The sequence below is a fragment of the Canis aureus genome, chromosome 21, assembly GCF_053574225.1.
Source record: "Canis aureus isolate CA01 chromosome 21, VMU_Caureus_v.1.0, whole genome shotgun sequence".
NCBI classification, from domain to species: domain Eukaryota; kingdom Metazoa; phylum Chordata; class Mammalia; order Carnivora; family Canidae; genus Canis; species Canis aureus.
Window position 1 is genome coordinate 41407019 of NC_135631.1, and position 23664 is coordinate 41430682.

Here is a 23664-nt window from a genome sequence, read left to right on the forward strand (position 1 = left end):
TCCACGTGTCCGGGTTTACACCTTGCGCCACGCAGGAGAGCAAAGGGCTGCGAGGACCCCGGGGCCGGCTGCCAGCGTGGGGAGCGAGCGCACCAGGTTCAGTCACCGAACCACCAGGAACGCGGGCCCCCCGCGTGCAGCGCCCGATTGTGGCGGCGGGGATCGGACACGGGCACACGACCCAGGGCGCCCTTCTGACACACTGAGCTGTCGCTTCAGTGAGAAGAAACGATAAGCTTCTCTTGTGGCCCTTTCCTGCCCCGTGGTGAAGTGTCAGCGTGCGGCCCCCGTGGGGCTTGCTCCTGCTAAGTTCGGGGCCAGAGGCTCTCTGGGCATCGCAGGGATAAGGGGCTGGGGTTCCACGGGGGCTGGGAGGGGGGCCCGCTGTGGACTCTGTCCCGTGTACGCCCACGGCAGCCTCTCATCCTCAGGAATGCCCTCCCGCCTTCCCGGGCTGCCCTGCGTGGGGTGAGGGGGCTTCCTCAGCCGGCCGGGCCCTGACCCGAGGGGTCCACGACTCTAATGGATTCTGATGTCCTTAAAAGCTCACCTTTGTGGGAGTGGGTGGGTGGGTGGGGGGAGTGCCCGCAGGGCTGGCCGAGCGTTACCGAGTGGCCAGCACGCAAGGCCCCGTGGCTGTGGTCGGAGAGGGGTCTAGCTGGGTGCTCTTTCACCAGGGCATCCGCCTAAGGCAGGAAGCTTTCTTCCCTTTTTCCACATCTCTTAGTAGGATGTGAGTACACTGGGAGGTGTTGGGGAAGAAAGGGGGGGTCAGAGGAATGGAACGTAAGCTGGAGTTGAGGGTGGAGAGAGGTACAGGGAGAGGGCAGGAGAGAGCTCTAGTGAGGTGGGAAGGGCCAAAGACAAGCTTAACCAACTTTAAACAGCACTCAGGATCCGCCCTGTTGGCCGCTGTACATAGTTTTTCACAGGACACTGCACCATTAGAAATGGGTCCATGACCATCGTGAAATGTCTAGTATCGACACTGTAGCATTAACATCACAAACAGAGGCATATTCTTAGGATCCTTAGGTGTTCTTAGTCATAGCAAAAAGGCCCTTTAATACTCTTACATAAACAAGATCTTATCTAATGCCTTTTTCACTTAGTTTAGAAGATTACCAACACAAACATGATCTCCAAAGACGACAAGGCACACCTTGTACGTGTGTCTGAGAGCCATTAAGAAGACCTGGCATTTCAGAATTAACCACGGATCCTGATTTCCGAATCATTTTGTTCTATGAAAAGCCAACTACCACGTTCATCCAGAAAGCTAGGGCGCAGACAGTCGTGGGGCAGCTCTGAGCAAATATTGCACAAAAATGGCTCACTTACTTCCACATCTGTGAATTCAAGTGTTTTTCTACCATGGAGTTTAGTGCGAATCGAAAACGATCCCATCTTCTATCAAACACATAGTACCCGCGTCCCATGAGGCGACTCCCGAATGAGCAAAACTGTGAGGGAAAAGACATTTTAATTTTGATTACAGGTTAATAAGCTAATATAAACCATGCAGAGAAAAATAACATTTGCACAAAAACACACAGGGGTACAATTTTACTCAAAATAAAGAAGCAAATAGTGCTGAAGCCAAAAATATTTCTGTGGCGCTTTCGTCTGCGCTCTGGATTCTCTGCGGAACCTCGTGTGAGGACTCGACAGTAGTGACATTCAATTTTCCGTGGCACCGAGGGCTACGTTCTCTACACCCGGGATCGAGCCAGTATTTTTGGTTCAAAACAAACAAACAAAGACAAGCCAACGACAACCAGCAGGCGGCATGATTTTTCGGCCCAGCCGGCTTATGGTGTATCATCCATCTTCTCTGGGGACTCGCGGTCCCCTGCTTGTCATTACAGTAAGGGACACTGCTTGTACCGGTGCAGTCCTCGACTGGCCAGAGCTTTCCTGTCCATTGTCACCAGGGCCACTTGACTTCCAAGGAGGCTATGCGCTCCTTCCTTCCCCAGTCCTGACCTCATGCCCACCTCTCTTGTAGGCTGCCCTGCGACACGTCACCGCCTCCACGCTTCCATTCATGCTGTTCCCTCCAGTTGCCCTCTCCTTCCCCCTTCTCTTGAAGTCCCAATTCTCTGCTCCCTGAGCGCCCTCGTCAAGATTCTCATTTCCACTGGCCCTTATTTGAGCAACCTCGTCCCTCGGAGCTCCCTCTGCACACCTCCCGCATGCTATGTTACATTTCACCTTGAAATCACTACATGGCTCTTTTATGTCCTATATAAATAACGTCTATGTGCCTCACTTGATTATAAATGTATAAAGCCTGGAAACCTCATCCTCTTCTCCCTCCTCAGTGTGAGGGCGGTAGGGATTTGGGCTAACGAATGGATTGGAGAGACAAAGTCCTACAAAATGTTTAAAGATGGGGGATCCCTGGGTGGCTCAGCTTTATGGCCTGCCTCTGGCCCAGGGTGTGATCCTAGAGTCCTGGGATTGAGTCCCACATCAGGCTCCCTACATGGAGCCTGCTTCTCCCTCTGCCTGTGTCTCTGCCTCTCTCTCTCTCTGTCTCTCATGAATAAATTATAAATTCTTTAAAAAATAAAAAAATAAAAAATAAAACATATGGCTGAAATATGAGCAGTATGATGTTTAATGGACATCACTGGATTATGATGTTAGGGCAACCAGAAGGCCAGCAGACAGAAATCCAAGAGGCGACCTCCGAGAAGGTGACATTTGGCTGGTCCAGAGCTTGGGCGAGTCTGCATAAGACTCTATAACTCAAATACAGCTTCTCCCCCCTTCCCCCAGACCTCCCAGCGGCTCCCTGGCCTCCATCCCAGACACAGCGCTGGGTTTGGCGCTCTTTCCACAAACGCTTCCTGGAACCAGCCTTTGGAACACTTCTTAGGGAGGAAATGCAAGACCTTCCCTTTGTTTTGTTTCTGCTTATGTTTTGGGGGCTTTGCATTAAAATTCTATCTCCCGTCAAATCTGGTACCCTTGATGAAAAACTCTTTTCCTGCACTTTCATATCAAGTGCTTATGGATGGAGCAGGAAAATATATAAAGGGGATTCTCCAATGTGGAAGCTGGTCCCCAGCAGCCTGTGGGAGCTGTTTCAGGTCTAGACATCTTTTCTTCCTTCATTCCTGTTGCTAAAGACACCCTGAATGACCGTTCATTACAAAAAATGATTTACTGTATCAATTGACCATGAGAAAAAGGACAGAGCAAAGAAACAATCCACGGGCTTTCCATTTAAATCAGCAAACATTAAGGGCATACAAATCTGCCATGCCCGGGGTTGAGCTAATCCACTGTAGCCTGGCAGCTTGTCATTTGAACAAATATCCCATGCTCTGGAGTCTGGCCTTCTGGTAGAGTCCAATTTCTCTTTTAGACTTGGAACCTGGGAGCTCCCTATTGTCCCTGCTACCTAGGTCTCCAATTCAATACAGATGCAAGGTCACACGCCTAAGAGGCTCCTGCTCCTGTTCTCTGTTGCACACGGTGCCTTCAATAGAGCTGTAGATCTTCGCGGCACCGGCCACCGAGGCAGACCTCACGGGTTGCCAGTCACATCAGCCGTCATCCCGCCCATACTTCTCGCCACCTTTTCCTGGCTAATGGCGCTGCACTTCTGTGCTCTACACCCAGTGTGGGGCTTGAATTCACAACCCCGAGCTCAAGAGTCACACGCTCCACCGATGGAGCCAGCCAGGCGCCCCGGTGCGGATTGATGATACCTATACAGCCCATGACAGCCATGGGGCAGTCAACGGTAACCTTGCAGGGCTCAAGCCGGGACCACAGCAAACCGGCCGTGGGGTCCCACATTCCAGGCCCCCCTGAATTCGACTCCGCGATGGTGGCATCAGGCAGTCAGTCCCTTCTTAAGTGCTTGTAGGGCAAACATAAACAAGCCTTTAGCTCATGCCTCCTTAGATTTCCCACTTCGATTTCAGTGACCTTCTGAGCTGTCAAAAGTGGACTCTTTTAAGGAATTGGGAAGGAATTGTACCTTTTTGTTAATCAGCAATCATGCTGATGTGAAATACTTCCTCCTCTCCGCTCTTCAACGCGCGCGCACACACACACACTCTCTCTCTCTCTCTCTCAGTTCTGGGACCATATGGTCGCACTTACTAATAACAATAAAACTCAGAATCAATAGGGGAGAAAAGCAGCTCGGGCTGGCACCTGGCACACCACTAGGACAGGCGGCCTCCAAGGCAGGTGAGCTAGACACACTCTGGAATCAGAGGCTCCGTATTTAGACGGGCGAGGCCGCAAGGGCAGCTCCCCAGGGCACGTATATAAATACCACTTCTCAGGCGTGCTCGCTTCAAGGTGGACCACGGGTACTCAGGTGCTTAAAGGCTTACAGCCAGTAGGGAGCCCTGCCCTTTCCTTCCGTGATTTTCAGGGGTGATTCGAAGGTAATCATTCAACCTCGGGGTGAAGCTTTCTAGAGAACACCGTTCTGTTCTGGCAGCCTCTCCCAGGAAAGCGTGCTGCCCCACGCGATCACTAAGTGCCACTAAGTGCCGCAGAGCGCTGGGGGAGGGGAGGGACGCACGGGTGGACACACGGTGGCCTACCGCAAGAGGTCTGGGGTGGTGGGTAGAGAAATGACAGTCTAACTTCTCGGGTTCGTCAGCACCGTCCATCTCCCCTTCATCACTCGACAGTCGGCTGGTGAGGTCACCTCCAGCTGGGGGCAGGGGAGGTTCCGGGGTGTAGCCACTGTGGTTTGAAGATGTGCTGCTGCTGATGCTATTTGCAGATGATGGTCTAAGGGCAAGAGAGAACGGACAGAGTGAACTTTCTGTCTGAGGGAGGAAGACCCACGCTGTTTAAGGGAGCTCGGCAGGGGGGCCGAGTCGCTTTCTCTATACACCAAGGAAGGCAGGGCAGTGGCCTATGTACAGCAGGGAAGGATTCAGGCTGAGATCAGGCCCTGCCCTGCTTAAGTCCAGGCACCAGGGAAAACTTCAACAGTGTAAGTGGAATTTAAGATACAGCAATAGAGAATTAACTTGAAACTAGTCTTCTGATGAATTCAGTTATCTATCTGCATGTAAGTAATTTGTACTCGCCAGCCAGTTGCTTCTTTCTGAAAGTGGGATCTGACAAGATCAACCAAGTAAACAACTTCAAAACAGTTACCAAAATATCTGTCATGATGGAAGATGCCCCTACACTTGTTTTCTGGCAACTAGAGCTTTATGAGGCTGTTATCGCATTGGTATGAAAAAAAGGTTTTGTCCCAGTGATGGAGCACAGTCTCTTACTCCACAGCCAAATTTCTTTTTCCCTTTTTCCTTTTTTTTAAAGTAAGTTCTACACCCAATGTGGGGCTTGAACTCCCGACCCTGAGAACAAGAGTTGCATGCTTTACTGACCGAGCCAGCCAGGTGCCTCCAGATGTGACCAAGACAGTCAGGCACCCCCCCCACCTCCTCCAATGTGTTTTTCTTCTTTCTTTTCTTTTCTTTTCTTTTCTTTTCTTTTCTTTTCTTTTCTTTTCTTTTCTTTTTTTCTTTTCTTTCTCTCTTTCTCTCTTTCTTTCTTTCTTTCTTTTCTTTTTTAAGATTTTATTTGAGAGAGAGCAGCGTGAGAGAGAGAGAGAGAGAGAGAATGCAGGAGCAAGGGGAGGGGCAGAGGGAGAGGGAGAAGCAGACTCCCCGCTGAGCAGGGAGCCCAATGCGGGCTTGATCGTAGGACCTTGGGAACCATGACCTGGGCCAAAGGCAGACGCTTAACCGACTGAGCCACCCAGGTGTTCCAGATGTGTTTCTTAATGTCAAGCCCCATATGTAGTTTAATTGTACCTTCTGAGGATGAATGTTTCCACTTAACTTTTGACAAGCCACTAGAACGAGAGGCTGGCATGGTTGGTGCTGAAGAATTACGTTTCTCAATGAACTAGTGCAGGAGTTCCTTGTGTATAAACAGTCCAGCAGATCTCACCTTGATGAAGGCTAAGCTTACAGAAAAGCAATGTCACAGTAAGAAGCACCACATGCTTCATGAGCCGCAAAAAACCAAACACATCAGCAAAAGAATTAGAAGAGGAATAGTCAAAGTTAGTTAGCAGTTGTTTTTCCTGCTTCTCCACTTTCATCAGGTGATTGACCAGGGAGAAATATAGGGAGAAAAAGAAGTTCAGGAGAAAAAAAAATAAGATCCTTAAAAAACAAAACAAAACAAAACAGTTTTCTGCATGCTGCTTTAAGAACTGTCTCTTCAAGGAGCATGAAGCAGCACTGTTGATTTTTTCTCTTCTCCCTTGTTTTCACTCTCAATTCTTTCCAGGTGTCATATAGCTGAGTTCAAATCAGATCCACAGTCATTTATTTTATTTTATTTTTTAAAATTTTATTTATATATTTCAGAGAGAGAGAGAGACAGCGTGCACCAAAGCATGAGCAAGGGGAGTGGCAGAGGAAGAAGACTCTCCACTGAGCAGGGAGCCTGACATCGGGCTCGAGTCCAGGACCCTGAGATCATGGCCTGAGCCGAAGGTAGACGCTTAACCAACTGAGCCACCCAGGTGCCCCAGCAGAGACATTTAAAAGCAAAGCCACAGGGCAGCCCAGGTGGCTCAGCGGTTTAGTGCCGCCTTCAGCCCAGGGCGTGATCCTGGAGATCCGGGATCGAGTCCCACGTCAGGCTCCCTGCATGGAGCCTGCTTCTCCCTCTGCCTGTGTCTCTGCCTCTCCTTCTCTCTCTGTGTGTGTTTTCCTCATGAATAAATAAATAAAATCTTAAAAAAATAATAAAAGCAAAGCCACAAAGGTGGAAACAACCCAAATGTCCATCAATAAATAGACGAATGGATAAAACATAATATGGTATATCCACACAATGGAATATTAGTTAAGTCTTAAAAAGAAAGGAAATCCGTACACACACTATAACACACAGACGAACCTTGAGGACAAGATACCCAGTGAAAGAAGCCAGTCACAAAGGAGAAATATTGTATGAATTCCACTTATGTGAGGTGCCCAGAGTAATTATATAGAGACCGAAAGTAGAATGGTGGTTACCAGGTATTGGGGATGGGGAATGGGATATTAGTGTTTAAGGGGTGCAGCATTTCAGTAGGAGATGATAGAAAGTTCTGGGGATGGATGGGATCTGGTCGCGCCACAATGTGAATGTACTTATGCCAAGCACCAGTACACTTAGAAATGGTTAAAATGGTAAATTTTACATTATGTATATTTTGCCACAAAAAAAAACACCCCTGCAAACCAAAAACAAGGCCACAGGTAGTTTTTCAGTGTTACTACGAGAACTGTTGGTGTGACAATTTGTTATTGACTATCACCTTCCTATATTTATGAAAACGAAGAGGCCATTCATTCTGTATGTTCAAAGTGCATAGTCCAGAAAACACATCACCGCAGGTACATTCCCGATACCTTCTCTCCTGTATCAGAAGGGGCGACAACATCATCGCCTATTTACAGCTGAATACCCAAACAGTGAAACAATTTTCCTAATGCTGAAACATATAAAGAAAGAAAATGACATCCATAATCCTGCCACTCAAGATCAAGTGCTATTACCATTTTGATTTATATCCTTCCAGATTTCTCTACTGTGCATACACGGGCACATGCAGTTTTAAGCAAGAACTGGATCACACTGTACATACTATTTTGAGACATGCTTATTTTTTTAAGCCTAGTGATATTGTAGAGATCTTTCTATGTGTCAAATTATATCAACATTTTAAATATTCCCCAATATTCTATAGTGTGGATATATCATAACTGACCTAACTAATCTACTGATAGACATTTGCATTGTTTCCAAAATTTCTAGCAGGCTCATTTTGAGGTCTTCCCCATGGTGATAGGCCCTCCTTGTGCTACAGGAGAGAAAAGTGAGCTGGATTTTGTTAAGTGTGATTAATAGTATTTTGGTTATACAGGAAGATATCTTTACTTTTTAAAGATGCATTTGGAAATCTTTAGAAGTGAAGTGCCATGATAGCTGCAATTTACTTCAAAATGTATTATCAGAAAATGTAGATCAAGTAAATAGAATTGCCAAGTATTAATATTACAGCTGTTAAAACTAGGTATGCATGTGCTCATTTTATTATTCTTTCTACTTTTCCATAGATGGAGAAAATTTCATAACAAAAAGTAAAAAAACACACAAACACACACACACACACACACACACAAAATGAAAAAAACCACACCCAAAACAGAAATAGAACAGAAAGTGAGCTAGTAGTACAGATATGTGTAAGGAAAGTAGCTGAAGAACTTCCTGTTACATGGGCCACATGGAATGGACATGCTTATCTCCTCATCCAAAACACTATTAAAATCACAGTAAAGAGATTTAAAAAAAAAGACATGGTCTGGAAGAACAAAGAGATTGGCAGAGATATAGCGATCCTCCTGATGATTACTTCCCAGCCTCCATTTAACCCTTAAACCAGTAATGGAAATCTCATTTATCTTGCTAATGATTGGTTTGGAAAGGAGTGTGAGAAATACGTAAAAAGTTTTTTCTAGGGGGAGGTTGCAAAGATTTTCCTCACTTTTAAAATGAGACATAAGGAAAAAGCGGTCTCCACCTTCTTCTGGATATCCCTGGAAGTGTGGCAGCCACCTTGCTATAAACTTTGAAGATGAAAATAGAAGGCAGAAGAGGATGGAGTAAAAGAAAGACAGAGAATGAGAGCTGATTCCTCATCTTTGGGGAGTGGTGCCCTTTCACCTCTGGACTTCTTGTCATGTGTGATAAGACAATTTTTAATTTAAGCATTTAGTAAGACCAGGTTTTCTGCTACTTGCACCTGAAGCATCCCAATTGATACAGTGTGAACATGAGACGTGAACATACTTTCAGAAGATAGAATGTCTCTGGAGAAGTGTTCATTGCAGGGCAAGTTACCACAGAACCTCTGAGAAATAGGGCACCTGGAGCCACTTCGAGCTGCAAAGGTCATGGGTCATGTGAGGGCTAAACCTAGTGGGAAAGTTGAAAGTCTTCCTGTGTGGTAGCTGGACCTACAGGTCAACACTACGACCTCACATGACCAGATGACTCCCATTGCTCCTGCCAGGACCCACCCCTTCTAATCCAACAAGAGAACAAAGGTTTACTCTCCAGAAAACTGGAGAGATCCCATTAAATAAGGGGCTGCCAGGCTCAGCAGAGATCAGGTGAGAGGCACAGGGCGGGAAACAAGGTAAGCATGGGATCTCTCTAGTCAAATCCTTAGTGGGCACTCCTAGAATGCCTATCACCAGGCACATCACCAGGGAGGAGTCTTATCCCGAGAAATGGAATGGCCCCAGAGAAAAGGCTTCCAGATCTTGCCTTCAGGAACCCTCCAAAATAGGCTGATTGGTGACCTGATGACCTTTTTGTTCACAGTCCCACACAAAGACTTCCAATCAGCCGGTTAACGCTTCTCTTCTATTTACTCTTTTTATTTTTATTTTTAAAGATTTCATTTATTTATTTGAGAAAGAGAGGGAGAGGAAGAAGCAGACTCCCCTCCCCCCCCAGGTGGAGCTTGATCCCAGGACCCAGAGATCATGACATGAGCTGAAGACGCTTAACTGACTAAGCTACCCAGGTGCCTTGGTGCTTCTAAGTGTGAATGGTTAGGCATCACCAAACATTCCTGGAACATCTCCATCATGAGACTGACCAGCCAAACATCAAATGCATGAACACACACGAAAGAAACGAAGATAATGAAGCAAAGAGGAAAAACCTAAAAAAACCTGTGTTAAAGATACTAGGATGGTATTATCTCTGCAAAATGATAATATCTTGTAGGATATTATTAAGAAGCAATTATAAGGGTTCCTGGGTGGCTCAGTCAGCTAAACATCCAACTCTTGGTTTTGGCTTAGGTCATGATCTCAGGGTCTTGAGATCAAGCCCCCATGGGGCTCCTGGTTTAGTGAGGAGTCTGCTTGAGATTCTCTCCCTCTCCTTCTGCCCTTCTCCTCACAGGAGCTCTTGCACTCTCTCTCTCAAATAAGTAAGTAAGTAAGTAAGTAAATAAATCTTCAAAAAGGAAGCAATTGCAAGAAGTTCTTTATATCTAAGAACCATATCCTAAAGATCTAAAAAAGTTAATCATAAATTGGTTATTTCATATACAGCTTTGAAGGTAAAATGGAAGAAAATCTTTTAGAAAGTATAACAAGAGATTAAGAGAATAAGAGAAAATAGGAGAAGAGAAGTAATAAGAGAATGAAAAGATCAAAGTAAAAGGTCCAACATCCAACTAATGGGAGGTCAATACAAAGAATAAAGACGATAGTGGGGAGAAAATTAGCCAAGATGTAAGATACAAAATTATCCCTGAAACAGGTATTCATAGACTGAATGAATCTGCTAAGTACCCAGTACTATGAATGAAAAAAGACCCATATTGAGTGATCCCTGTGAAACTTCAGAGCCCTGGGTGTTAGAGATTAAAAACGGATCATATGCAAAGAGAATATCAGACTTTCCAATAAAAGGAAAGCCAATAAAAAATGTCTTCATAATTCCATAGGGAAATGATTTTTGGGATGCCTGGGTGGCTCAGTGGTTGAGCGTCTGCCTTCAGCTCAGGTCGTGATCTCAGGGTCTGGGATTGAGTCCTGCATAGGGCTCCCCGCAGGAAGCCTGCTTCTCTCTCTGCCTATGTCTCTATCTCTGTGTCTCTCATGAATAAATAAAATAAAATCTTAAAAAAAGGGAAATGATTTTCAATCCAGCTATATACTCAGATTATCAATTAAGTGTAAAGATAGAATAAAAACATTTTCAGGTGTGTAAGGGTTCTAAAAATTGAACCCCTTTGTACCTTTTCACAGGAAGCTGATGGAGGACATACTCCATCAGAATAAAAGAGCAAACCAAGAGAGAGGGAGGCACTGGGATCCAGGGAACAGGTACTCTAACACAGAGTGGGTAAAGTGATCCCCCAGGATGGCAGGAACTCCTGTTTTTCATTCTAAGTCTTTTGGTTCTTTCGACTTTTGAACCATGTGTCCATTTCACTTTGATTTAAAAAAAAAAGTTTAATCAAGGAAAAAAGAAAAAAATGGCTGAAAAAATAATAAATTTTAGTTGCCAGATCAAACAGAAATGAGGGGAGGAGAATCCTACAGACTGAAGCTGAGCATGGACATTTGTGTCTAGAACAGAATGGGCTCTGAGAGCAGAGACAGAACTCTGAATTTGTTCCTTTTCAGACTTGTTTCACTCAAGATGAAAAACCAGGCATCCTCCAGGTGATAATGGAGTGGGGAATGCTTTCAAGACCTCTCAGCTCTGATGGCTGTACTCTGGGGCAGAACCTGGAGGGAAGGGGTTCGCTGTAACCAACCTGTGTCTCAGAAAAAAAAAAAAAAAAAAAAAAAGAAAAAAACAAGGCCTGGAGAAGAGTGATGGGAAATGGGGCAGCTAGTCATGAGAGCATGTTGGAAGAGTCACTCGAGTTTGTAAAGCTGCCGTCCACTCCTCTGCCCTCATCATGACATCACCTGCCATTCTCCATTTGCCAGTCTGGTTTAAAGACTATGTGACAATGGTCCCTGTCCAGTTCCAGTCAGGGAAACTTAGAGAAAGTCCCCTCCTCCACCCTCTGAGGAAGCATGAGCATCAGTCTGTCTGAGTGCTTTGGGGAAGAGAACACATGGCAACCAATCTTAGCTGACTCCCTACTATGTGCTAGGCATGCATCGGACATCCTCTCACGCAACTTACTTGCTGCTATAGGTCGGTGTAACTTACCTACATTTCTCAGGTAAGGGAAAGGGTGGCAAAGCTAATAAGAGTGGAAATGAGACTTGATACTATCTGTTTGACTTCAAAGGCCCCCATACTGAGAAGTGGGTGTAGGAAGAACACAGGGGCAAACATTAAGTCAAGGCTTACAGTGTAGCCATAACACTTATCCTAATGAGGCAGGAGCTGGAGTTGCTTTCACTACAGAATTATCTCTGCCTGTTTTCAGATTATCTAGAAACTTCTACCTATGCCAGTTTAAGATTCCTTGGATTTTTCCCTGTTTATTCCTTTATTCCTTTTTTATTTTTTTTTATTTTTTAAAGATTTTGTTTGGGTGCCTGGATGGCTCAGTGGTTGAGCATCTGCTTTTGGCTCAGGGTGTGATCCTGGAGTTCCGGGATTGAGTCCCGCATCGGGCTCCTTGCAGGGAGTTGGTTTCTCCCTCTGCCTATCTCTCTGTGTCTTTCATGAATAAACAAATAAAATCTTTAAAAAAAAATTTTATGTATTTATTTGAGAGACAGAGTGTGAGCAGAGGGCGGGGGGGGCAGTGGCAGAGGGAGAGGGAGAGGCAGAGAATCTCAAGTAGACTCCGTGCTGGGTGCTGAGCGTGACACAGGGCTCAATCTCAGGACCCTGAGATCATGACCTGAGCCAAAACCATGAGTCAGACCCCAACCAACTGAGCCACCCAGGCACCACCATTTTCATACTTTAAGATGAGATGTGTGAGCATCGCACGAGACAGAGGGGAATGTGGCTGGATTTTGTCAGCACTGGCTTCCATGACCTATCTTTCCTCTCTCCTTCTTGGGTGCCAGACTGGCTTCTCAGAGCCTGGCTCAACCCTTTGGCCTCTTCCTCCTTTCCACAAAAGTCCTGATGGGTTTGGTTGGGCTGGTCATCCACAGCCCTTGGACTCTTTGGGGGCATGTAATAAGCTCCCCTAGAGTTGGGGCAAAGAAACAAGAGCACAAGAGTGTGTTATTCAAGAGCCCCCAGGTTGGTGAAGAGTGGCCAGGAGGATGGGCACATGGAAATCAGGTAGCACCAAGGCCTTGGATTACTCACACGGCTTTCCGTGGAGCACTACTACCACTTACTAACAGTTCGACGCCGCAGAGGCTCAGAAACATGGCTGCACTCATGTCATTGGAGAGCACGGAGCTGACGTTTGCACTTCCAACCTTTTTCCAGCCCTTGCTATTTGACTTTAACATTTCCAGCTCTAGACCTAAGTTCTTTTTTCAGGAACCCTTGACAAGAGTGGGTTGTAATTCAAGAATACGAGAACTGAAATATTTTCAAGGTTATCAAATGATACGTAAAAAATAAATTCAGATGTGCTAGCATTTCCTACAAAAAGAATTCACGATTGGGAAGGGGCTGCAATATTTTCCGTTCTTGTGTGATAAATTTTTTTGGTCAACTATAGATGATTACTGTGATTGAAATAGCTATTTATATATATTGTATGTTGCTAGTATGAAGAAAATAAATGTTGTTTTAAGTTTTACGCGAGGACATTAAATTCTGTTTTTTTTTTTCTTTTTTTAAGATTTTATTTTTAAGGGATCCCTGGGTGGCGCAGCGGTTTGGCGCCTGCCTTTGGCCTGGGGCGTGATCCTGGAGACCCGGGATCGAATCCCACGTCGGGCTCTGGGTGCATGGAGCCTGCTTCTCCCTCTGCCTACGTCTCTGCCTCTCTCTCTCTCTGTGTGACTATCATAAATAAATAAAAATAAAAAAAAAATAAAAAAAAAGATTTTATTTTTAAGTGATCTCTGCACCCAACATGGGGCTTGAACCCATAGCACCGAGATCAAGTCACATGCTCTACCGAGCCAGCCAGCCAGGCACCCCAAGGAGGACATCAAATTTTGATTATGCTTTTTCAATCTCTGACTGTATAGGGTCTTATCCTAACTAAAATCAAGCGGAAAAGGACATTATTTCCCACAAAGTTTGGAAACTCAGCTCATATCTGCGTTTTCTGGTGCCTATATCAACCCTGAAAAGCATCCTTAACAATTATTCTGTTAGCCGACGCTTGTAATGCACTCCTCGGCCTCCTCCTTCCTTTCAGAGATAATTCTTTTTTGCTGATGAACCTCACTCTCCATCTTCCTTCTACTTCCTTAAAAGAACATAAAACCTGGCATTTCTCTATTGATACACATTCCCCTGAAAACTAAATTTAAAAAGGCTATTAAGAAGCCACTGTTAAGGGGATCCCTGGGTGGCTCAGTGGTTTGGCGCCTGCTTTAGGCCCAGGGCGTGATCCTGAAATCCAGGATCGGGTCCCGTGTTGGGCTCCCTGCATGGAGCCTGCTTCTCCCTCTGCCTGTGTCTCTGCCTCTCTCGCTCTCTCTCTGTCTCTCATGAATGAATAAATAAAAAATCTTAAAAAAAGAAAGACACTGTTAAGCCTCCATGCCTGTTTTATTTTTTTAACGGCTGCCCCCTGGCTCCTCCCTTCAGCCAGGTAGGGTGAGAAGTGCCTCCATCAGTTAAAATCTACGGTGAACCCACAATAAAAGAGGGTCTTCAAACCAGGTTCCCTCGGAGCCCTTGGGGACGCCAAGCGGATCCCCAGGATGGGCAGGCCCTGGATACATGTGTGATGGGAGCAGAGATGAGCTGGGTTTAGGTGGAGCAAGTCTGCTTTTCTATTGGGTACCATGTAAGGCTTTGTGGGAATAAAAAAGGTCTACAGCCACAAAAAATTTTGAAAGCCAAAGCCCCTCCCAGACATCTGGAACGGAATAGCCTGCTTAACTCAAAAGCTGAGGAAAGGTAATGAATATCCTTCACCAAATTCTGGTGTTACAGTGAGAAGTAGTTACAAAATGATCCTGCAAAATGATGTGACACCTAAGTTGGTGGCCCAATACGGCAGCGTGTATGCTGCAGGAAATGTGTGCGGGTGGCCATTCCACCTGGCGGTGTCTGCTTGAACCTGACGCCGAGGTTGGCGGTTCCCACAAAGGGACTCCGGCTATCAAACTGGATCAGGCTTGCGCCAAAGCAGGAGGCACGAGAACGTGCTAGATCTGTAACAACTGTCACCAAATAGTTGCTTTTGCTTTTAAAAATCAAGTCCTTCCCCTTCTTTTTTTTTAATTTTAATTTTTATTTATTTATGATAGTCACAGAGAGAGAGAGAGAGAGAGAGAGAGAGGCAGAGACATAGGCAGAGGGAGAAGCAGGCTCCATGCACTGGGGGCCCGACGTGGGATTGCACCCTGGGCCAAAGGCAGGCGCTAAACCGCTGCGCCACCCAGGGATCCCCTTCCCCTTCTTTTATAACTGTGTTCTCTTAATGCCTACTTGCTGACTGGACAATCCCCCTTTGAGATTCACGCTGTATGCATTAAAAATGATCAGATAATTCCACTGTCTGCCCTTCTCATATTTTATCATTAATGATTCCTCTTCGTGAAGTTATGGATATTTGCGTCTTATCTTCTAAACTTTGAACTCTTGAAAAGCAGGATCTAATTTCATCCATCTCTGTACTGTTGCTTGAAAGTACCTGACCTGGTACAGGCATACCTGGGAGACACCACGGGGCTGGTTCCAGACCCGCTGCCATAAAGCCAATATCGCAGTAAAGCGAATCAGATGCACTTTTTGGCTTCCTGGTGCATATAAAAGTTATATTTACCTTATACTGTGCTCTATTAAGCGTGCAATAGTATCATATCTAATGTACATGCTCTAATTAAGAAATACTTTATTGACACAGAGACCTGAAATCAGCAAATGCTGTTGGAAAAATGGCGCTGCTGGATCTGCTCGACGCCAGGCCACCACAAACCTTCAATTTGTAAAAAAAAAAAAAGGAATATCTGCAAAGTGCAATAAAGTGAAGCACAATAAAAAGGAGGAATGCCCGTACTTTGCTTATGGAGCAAGCACTAGATAAATATTTTTGAATGAAGGGCTCCCTGTCTTATTACCTGGAAATTGGTCGGCTGCTCGGTATTCCACTGGCCGGTGAAAACAGACATGCATGGATTTTTAAACCGCTCTCAATCCAAACGGGTTTTAATTCTGTTTTCTGTTCTTTCCTCTCTGTCCAGGACAACCAAATAAAACCCCAAACAGATGGCTCAGCTTTCTTGGTGTGGAGGGATATGTAAGGACAAACAGCCTCTATGATGCCAATTTTCCTTTCGCCCTGATCGTAGGAGACTTGTGGGAAAAATTCACAAAATCATGTGGCTCGTAAAGTGTGATGACTGCCCCAACTCTCCACTCTGGGACTGTCCAACTAATCTAAAACCTCAGGCAACCTGAAAGTTGCCCAGTGGCTGATAGGTCATCCTTCCGGGTATTAGTTTCCAGATTAGTCTTGCTCTGTCTGCTATAGGTCTGCTATGATGATGATGATGGTGATGATGATGATGATGATGAGAGCAGTTAAAATCCACCAAACGCTATGTGGCGGGCACTGGCTGAGCCCCTCATGCCCACGATCTCACTCACACTTCACAGCCGTCTTACAAGGTAGGATTATTAGGACTTCCATTTGCCATGTGATCTGATCACATGCGACCCGGCAAAGCAGAGTCACTTGGCCTGGGGAGGACTCAAGGCTTCTACCAGCGAAGCGGGACTTACCTAGGAAGCACAGAGTTAGGTGGCCTGGATTTGGCAGGGGATGCGACTTTCGGTTCTGGCCCAGAGCTCCCTGAAGGTCCTGGCAGAGAGTCCTGCGCCGGCCCAGGTTGGTTAGGAAGTACTTCCCTTGCCGAAGTCAGGAGATGCTCTTTATCTTTAACTTCTTTTTCCCGGGACTTGGCTTTGTGTTCTGCCAGAAGGAGGTCAAATTGCTTTTTCCGGCCTGGGACTGCCCTCCGATGGCTTAGCGAGTGCGTCTAAGGAGAAGAGAGATGAAAAGCACAGCCTCTTTGATCAGCACATAAACCTGCTTCCCCGGGCCCTCCATTTCAGAAACAGCAATTCATGGGAATTTAGAGGTGCTCGAAAAGTCAACTTCAAGGCAACAGCTCCCGTTCTGTGGCTGGGAAGAGGCAGACACCACACAAACGCAACCATGCCCTACACTCCTGGCGTTAAGAAGCCAAAGCTTCCTCCAAAAAAACAAACAAACAAAAAAAAACCAAAAAGCAAAAAACAAAAAGACCAAAAAAAAAAAAAAAAAAAAAAAAAAAAAAAAACCAAAACCGGGCACAGGATGACGAGCTTCAGCGCAGCGCCCAGGGAGCCCGGAGGAAGGGCGGCGGTGAGGCTGCGCTAGAGTTAATCCAGGTGCAGGTGGGAGGCTCGCTGTGGCCCAGACGCCCGGAGCCTCCGGGCAGAGGGGCCGCGGCCGCGATCCCAGGAAGCGCTAGCAGTTCGGGATGAAATACGGGGCCGGGGGCCCCCCGATGGCGGCCGCCCGGGCTCAGCTGTCCCCCTGGCCACCCGGCGTGGCCGGATCAGGGGCGCGGCCGCTCGCCCTCCCCTCCAGGGCTGCCTTTCAGGCCGCCGCCGCCGCCGCCGCCGCTCCTGCATACATTAAAACGTAGCAGGGTTTAGAACCGCCTGTGAGTGCCTATAAATACAATTTACTGTCTGGCCTCACAAGTAACAGGGGAAGCCTATTTTTTTTTTTCCTTCTTAAAAAGCCAGCCAGCTTGAGGCAGGCACTCTGCTACCATGGAAGAGAAGAAAGCATTTCCCTTACAAAGAACAGCTGGGGGTCATGTCGAGGTTCCACACCCTGCCGTGTGCAGAGAGTGGCATGCAAACATTTCGACAAAGGCCCCAGCGAGAGCAGGAAGTATTTTTTATGGAAAGAGAAATACCTTGCAGGTGAGGGATCTTGTGCAAGGTTTCTTTGTCTCGGGATCCAATACTCCACAGTGTTTATTTGGGTCAAATTCTCTCTCTGGTTTAAGAAACAAACAAAAAATATAAGAAAAAAGGAGACTAAATAGGATTTGGCATTAAGACTACATTTAAAAAAAAAATGCACATTTGCACCAACAAGTGAGACATTGTCAGGCAATCTGGTTTTTTTTTTTTTTCTTTCTTTCTTTCTTTTTCTTTTTCTTTTTCTTTTTTCTTTTTTTTCCAACCGGCTGCTAAAATGCTTCAAGAACCGCTCGGGGTAAAATGGCACTCCCCTTTGACCCCAGAGTTCCAGGTCCAGCTTCAGGAGGGATGTGGAACGCAGCACAAGGCACGGAGACCAGGGTGCGGGCACGCACCGGAGGGCCAGGAGCCCTGATGCTCTCACACTTGATCTCACTTAAACGGTTCCCCCAAGTACTTGGCACTTGGGGCACAGCTGGCTGCAGGGCCAGGAGAGCCACCTGAGGCCCAAGGGCCACTCTTCCTAGGCGGCTCCAAGAACCCATCCCCCCCCCACCGCCCCTGCCCTTCCTGCTAGTTTGAGCCACTTAAGTGGGAGATTATTCCTTGACATGTCAGTATGACCTGCCTCTCTTGTGCTTTGCAAAGTCCTCAGCTCTGGGCTTTCCACGCAGCCTTGCTGACCAGAAACATTGTTTATCTGATTCAGGAATGTTTTGGCGGTGTCACAGGCAGGGGCGGGGGAAGAGTTTGGGGTGTGCTGTCTCAAGTGGAGGGTGCATAGAGGGTAGGGCCTGCTAGTCTCCCAGCATGCTCTGCTCCCAGCGCGGGGCCCTTGCTCCAAATGGGAATGAGCAGAGGCTGGCCAACCGGGTGGGGACGAAGGGGGGCTGCAGGGAGCCAGGCTTTCTCTAGCTCCTGCTTCTCCCTGGACTGTTGATGATGGCTCACAGTGAGGTTACTTCCAAGGAGCCTGCTCTTTTTATGCCCACTTTGGATCTTTTGCGCCTTCTGGATTACCAAAAGCCTCCCCCCGACTGGAAAATGAGAGGATGTGAGGCGATCCCTCTTAAGGACCCTTTCGGCTTCAAAGTTCTACCTCTTGGAGAGTCTGTGCTATTTCTGGAAGGCTCCCAGCAAACACCTGAGTCCCGCAGCACAGGGATGACACAGCTCTTCTGGGCACTCAGGGAGGCTGGCCACAGGGTCGGTGGGTGGGGGTTGTATATAAAATTGGTTGGGTGCCTCCATGAAAGATTTGAATGACTGTAAACTAAAAGAATTTACCTGAAGAGCTGTCTGAGATGGCTGAAGTAAACCCTGAGCCTCATAAATGAATGTGTTCTGATTTTAAGAGAAAATCTGGGGCTTGTAGTGGTTGCAAAGGTGGTGATGATGATGGGGGTGAGGAAAACCATTCTCATGTCCAAGACAGCCTTTCTGGTTGGCCATCAAAATGCCTCCCACCCCTTTTTTGGCTTTTGTCATTTGTCATCATCATCTTTATCTTCTTCTTTCCTAAAGATTTTAGTTTTAGTAATCTCTACACCCAGCGTGGTGGGGCTTGGACTCACGACCCTGAAATCAAGAGTCGCATGCTCTTTGGACTGAGCCAGCCAGGTGCCCTCATCCCTGCAACTTCTTTTTTTATTTATTTTTATTTTTTGGCTTCACTTTTAAGACTAGAAAACTCTGAGGCCTGGAGATGCCCGTTTCCCATGAGCCCTCTCTGCCCACCGAGGAGGGCCTGGGCGCCGGGCCCCAGGCTGCCTGCCACAGAGTTCTTTCCCTGGGGCCTGTCAGAGTCAGACCCGGGCCCAGATCCACACCAGCACTCACGCTGGCCTGCGACTGAGCAGGTTGTTTGGCCAGGGGGTAGGAGCTGGCTGCCAAATGTGAAAGGGAGATAGAAACAAGCAAGAGACCCAATGAGACAAAACAACTGACAAAATGCAAAACCAACAAACACCACAAAAAACCCCTCTACGACTCCAGGTTGGGGTGCAGGCTGGAAGCCACGGTCGTGCTTCTGCCCGTGGACACTGCCCAGCTGGGCCTCCTGGGTTTTCCAGGGACATTGCCACCCAGCTCTGAAGAGTGGAATTGAACTCTCCATTCAGGAAGAGAGCCAGGAGTGGGGCTCCCCCCTCCGCCCCCCACTCTGGGAGGGCCCTGCAGCGCTCAAAGAGAGCGCCGGGCTCTACCTTTCTTTCTTCATAGTGGGTGAGTAGCACATAGAGAGATTTTTTAGGGTAAAAACCCTTTGAATGCTTTGGGTCCAAAGTACTTTTAAGAAATAATTTTTTTAAACAGTTACAGAAGCAAGATAGAAACACTGAAATATAGATTAGTCAAATATAAAGTCAAAAATAAAATTGACCCACGATTCTTAGGCTGATTAAGAGCTACGCCTCCTACTGGAAGGCACGGTTTCTCTCTCACTGGGTGGCTTTCACCATATTTTCCTTCTTTCTTTTTTTTCCAGTCAACATTTGATAAATGCCCACAGTGTGTGAAAAAGTTATAAAGTTTATAGCTTTTCTTGGTCTTTGGGAGAAAGTAGAACTGCCAGATTGAGTTCTATGACAAATCCAAAGCAAACATCGTCTGCCTGGGGGCCCCCCTGAGGGCAACCACTGTCTCAAATACTGGCCACGTGTCCTGTTCCAGGCATCCTGAGTGTCTACGCAGACACCCAAGAAGGAGATGCAAGAGAAACCCCTCAACGCCTCACCTGCTGTGCCAGTCCAAGTGTTCCCGATTATGCGGGAAGGGTGGTCGCAGCCCCAGAGCACATAATCAACCTGGCAACCAACCAAAACCCAAGGTCAGAGGGGGGCAGACCACCTGCCGGTACTGTCCCCAGTCTGCCCTGCGGGGCAGTGAGGCTCCCTGTGGCTGTCCAACCTCCCGGCTGTGGCGAGGCGTCTACGGAGCCTGGGGCCCGTCTGGCCAGGCAGCATGGGAAGGCCTCAGCACGTGCAGGCTGTGGCGGTGGCCGTAAAGCCCCCTGCATTCCGGGCCGAGAGGCTCCCTCCTGCTGAGCCCCAAGTCGAGCGAGGAGAACCTCATCCAGCCCGCAAAAAAGAGAACCCCTTCTCCCTCGCAGTTTTAGGTGGGGCTCCTGGTTGCAGGTCAACCCCAGGCTCCCCTTACCACGAAACGGGCCTGCCTGGTTACAAGAACGCAGCACTCCTCGGTCACGGACGTGGCTCAGAGGCAGCGAGATCGTGAGCCAGACTCGAAGGACACAGACACGTACCTGAAAGTCTCCTGTAAGGCTTGTTGTTGTTTTTGGTGCCATTTTGGTGTTTCTTGTCTATTGTGGCGGACAAAATTCCTTTGCCATTTAAGATCTTCTCTGGGGAAGGTGGCACTGGCTTGGACATCAAGACTGGCTTAATTAAAGGTGGGGTGGAGACGGCAGAGGATGAGGAGGAGCAGGAGGTGACCGCGGTAGTGGTTGCAGAGTTCATTTTGACATTGGCACCATCTGCCTTCACTAGGTTAGGAATTTTCTCTAAACTGACTACAGGAACCGGAACGCTGAAAAATAAACGAACAAATACACACAATTGCCTTCTTTGATACGTGTGGTCCGCCGAGAAGCTAGACGCGCTTATCATCATCAGAACATTCCTTGTGACTTATTGATACGCCTCTTATACGGGAGCAGCAGGATTCCCGTTTTGATGGGAGGGAGACGTGTGCCTCGGAAAGGACCAACGGGGCGCGGGGAGGGGGGGCTCGAGGCTGGCGCGGCGCCAGGGTTGGCATCGCAGCCGCCTGCGGCCCCCTCCCCGCTCCCTCCGTGTCGGCGGGCCCTGAGACAGCACCTTGGGCAGAACAAGGCACCCGCCGTGAAGCTCGGGAGGAGGTGCTGCTTGTCCCCTGAAGACGGCGTGCCACTGTGCCACTTGCTGAATCACGTCCCCTCCCCCTGCTGCTCGCTGGTCTCCCACCTCGGCGATGGGGCCTGACATCTGCTTAGCCCGGGAGTGCTGACAGGCTCACGCCACGCGGAGGCATGGCTGCAGGCCAGCGTGCCATGCTACATGCTGTTGGAGGACTTCTGGATCTCTCACATCCCGGGGCTGGGCTCCAGCCGAGGGAGGCACCATGTAACATTATCTAATATTCCATTTTAGGCAGCTAGTTATGTAAATAGGCAATTCTCAAGGCTGGCAGGTGAGAGGATGAATTTTGAGAAGACAGAGCACAAAGGTGCATGTTTGCTCTTCAAAATCTGTCACCTCAGCTCCACTTGCCTACGATTTCTCCTGTAATGGATACGCATTTGATTTCTGTGTGTTCCAGGCTGCAGGACCCTGCATCTGGGGGGCTGTGGAGGACTCTGTCTCAGGGTCTTCAAAGATGAGAGGAATAAGCTTTTCTTTGGTTCCTGAACTAGATTCCCTTTTCCTCCTTGCAGGAGGGCACAACGCTAACACCGCAGCCCCCCAATCATCTCTGAGCTGAGTGGCGCCGACTTAGCTAGTTGAATGCCAAATGATCTAGAATATAGCTTATACATGCCTGCAGACAATGTAGGGCACGAGAGAGAGGCTGGTTTTGCAGGGGAGGAGTCTGGTCTGTCCACATGGCTGGCCAGCTCTTCCTTCTCTAAGATTTAGTCACAGATCGTTTTTTTGGTCAACTTGTTCATGAAATGATTTCGGCAACCCCTCAGCCCTTGCCCCTTTGCTGCCTTTGAAGCAGGATCACAGATGTTATTTATAGGTGTTCGCCAGTGAGAAGGGCACTCAGCGGTGAAGCAGATTGTAGCTGGACTTCACCGCTTTTATCTTACGACCACGTGCTTTCTTGGCCTGGGGAGGGACGGTGTGGGACTCGAGTTGCATGTGAGGGGAAACGGGAACGGGTGGGTTTCAGTAATACACCAAGTCCCTGATAACTCTGCCTTTGATCAGGTCTGTCACCGAGATACAGCTAACCTGCTACTTTCTACTTAATGGCAATTCTCAAAGCACTCACACATGGCTGAAGAAGGCCCAAGAAGCCCCTGAAGAGTCAGCACACTGAGAGGCTGTAAAGGTATCACCTGGTAAAATTAGTGCTGCGTTCCTGATTTTTTCCTGATGGTAAAAAAATGTAAAACCACGAGATATAGAATTCTTTGAGGCTTCCTTCACTCAATGTTAAGAGACACAAACTGTACAAATCGGGATTTTGAAGAGCGATTTGCATACCCGTGTTCATAGTGGCATGATTCAAATAACCAAAAGGTGAAAGCAACCCAAGTGTCCAGGAGTGGATGACTGGATAAACAAAAAGCGGTATAGCCATACAATGGAATATTATTCAGCCTTAAAAAAGAAGGAGATTCGAAATGCCTGGGTGGCTCAGTGGTTGAGCATCAGCCTTCAGCCCAGGGCGTGAACCTGGAGTCCCAGGATCGAGTCCCACATCGGGGTCCCCGCAGGGAGCCTGCTTCTCCTTTGGCCTATGTCTCTGCCTCTCTCTGTGTCGCTCATGAATAAATAAAATCTAGAAAAAAAAGGAAGAAGACTCTTACACATGGATGAACGTTATGCTAAGTGAAATAAGCCAATCAGAAAAAGATGAATACTATAAGATTCCACTTATATGAGGTGCCTAGAGTGGCCAAATTCAGAGGCAGGAAGCAGAAAGGTGGTTGCAAAGGCTGGGGAGAGAAGGATGGTGCAAAGTTGCAGTTTTGTAAGATGAAAAGAGTTTGGGAGATGGGTTGCACAACAGCGTGAATGTACTTAACACTGCTGCTCTGTATATTAAAAATGATTAGGATGGTAAATTTTCTTTTTTCTTTAAAAACTAAATTAAGTTAAATTATTTTTTAAAGGATCTACTTATTTTATTTTTTTAAAAGATTTTATTTATTTATTCATGAGAGACACACAGAGAGAGGCAGAGACACAGGCAGAGGGAGAAGCAGGCTCCATGCAGGGAGCCCGATGTGGGACTCGATCCCAGGACCCTGGGATCACTCCCTGAACCGAAGGCAGATGCTTAACCACTGAGCCACCCAGGCATCCCAGATCTATTCATTTTAGAGACAGAGTGCAAGAGTGAGAGGGAGGGGCA

General features: G+C 47.3%; 1 protein-coding gene across 14 annotated transcripts in view; it reads right to left on the reverse strand.

Moving 5' to 3' along the window:
- The window catches only part of ATXN7L1 (ataxin 7 like 1), a 244795-nt gene that overhangs the window by 12876 nt on the left and 208255 nt on the right, over positions 1-23664 (reverse strand). For all 14 annotated transcript variants that reach the window (XR_013360369.1, XM_077864000.1, XM_077864002.1 and 11 more), the window contains 5 exons: positions 20843-21126; positions 17571-17653; positions 16381-16637; positions 4578-4770; positions 1342-1463 (listed from right to left, as the gene is read on the reverse strand). Coding sequence is in view for 13 of the 14 variants with exons in the window: in XM_077864000.1 (XP_077720126.1) it covers positions 1342-1463; positions 4578-4770; positions 16381-16637; positions 17571-17653; positions 20843-21126 (939 nt within the window). In the remaining variant the exon portion in view is untranslated. The remainder of the gene's footprint in view (positions 1-1341; positions 1464-4577; positions 4771-16380; positions 16638-17570; positions 17654-20842; positions 21127-23664) is intronic.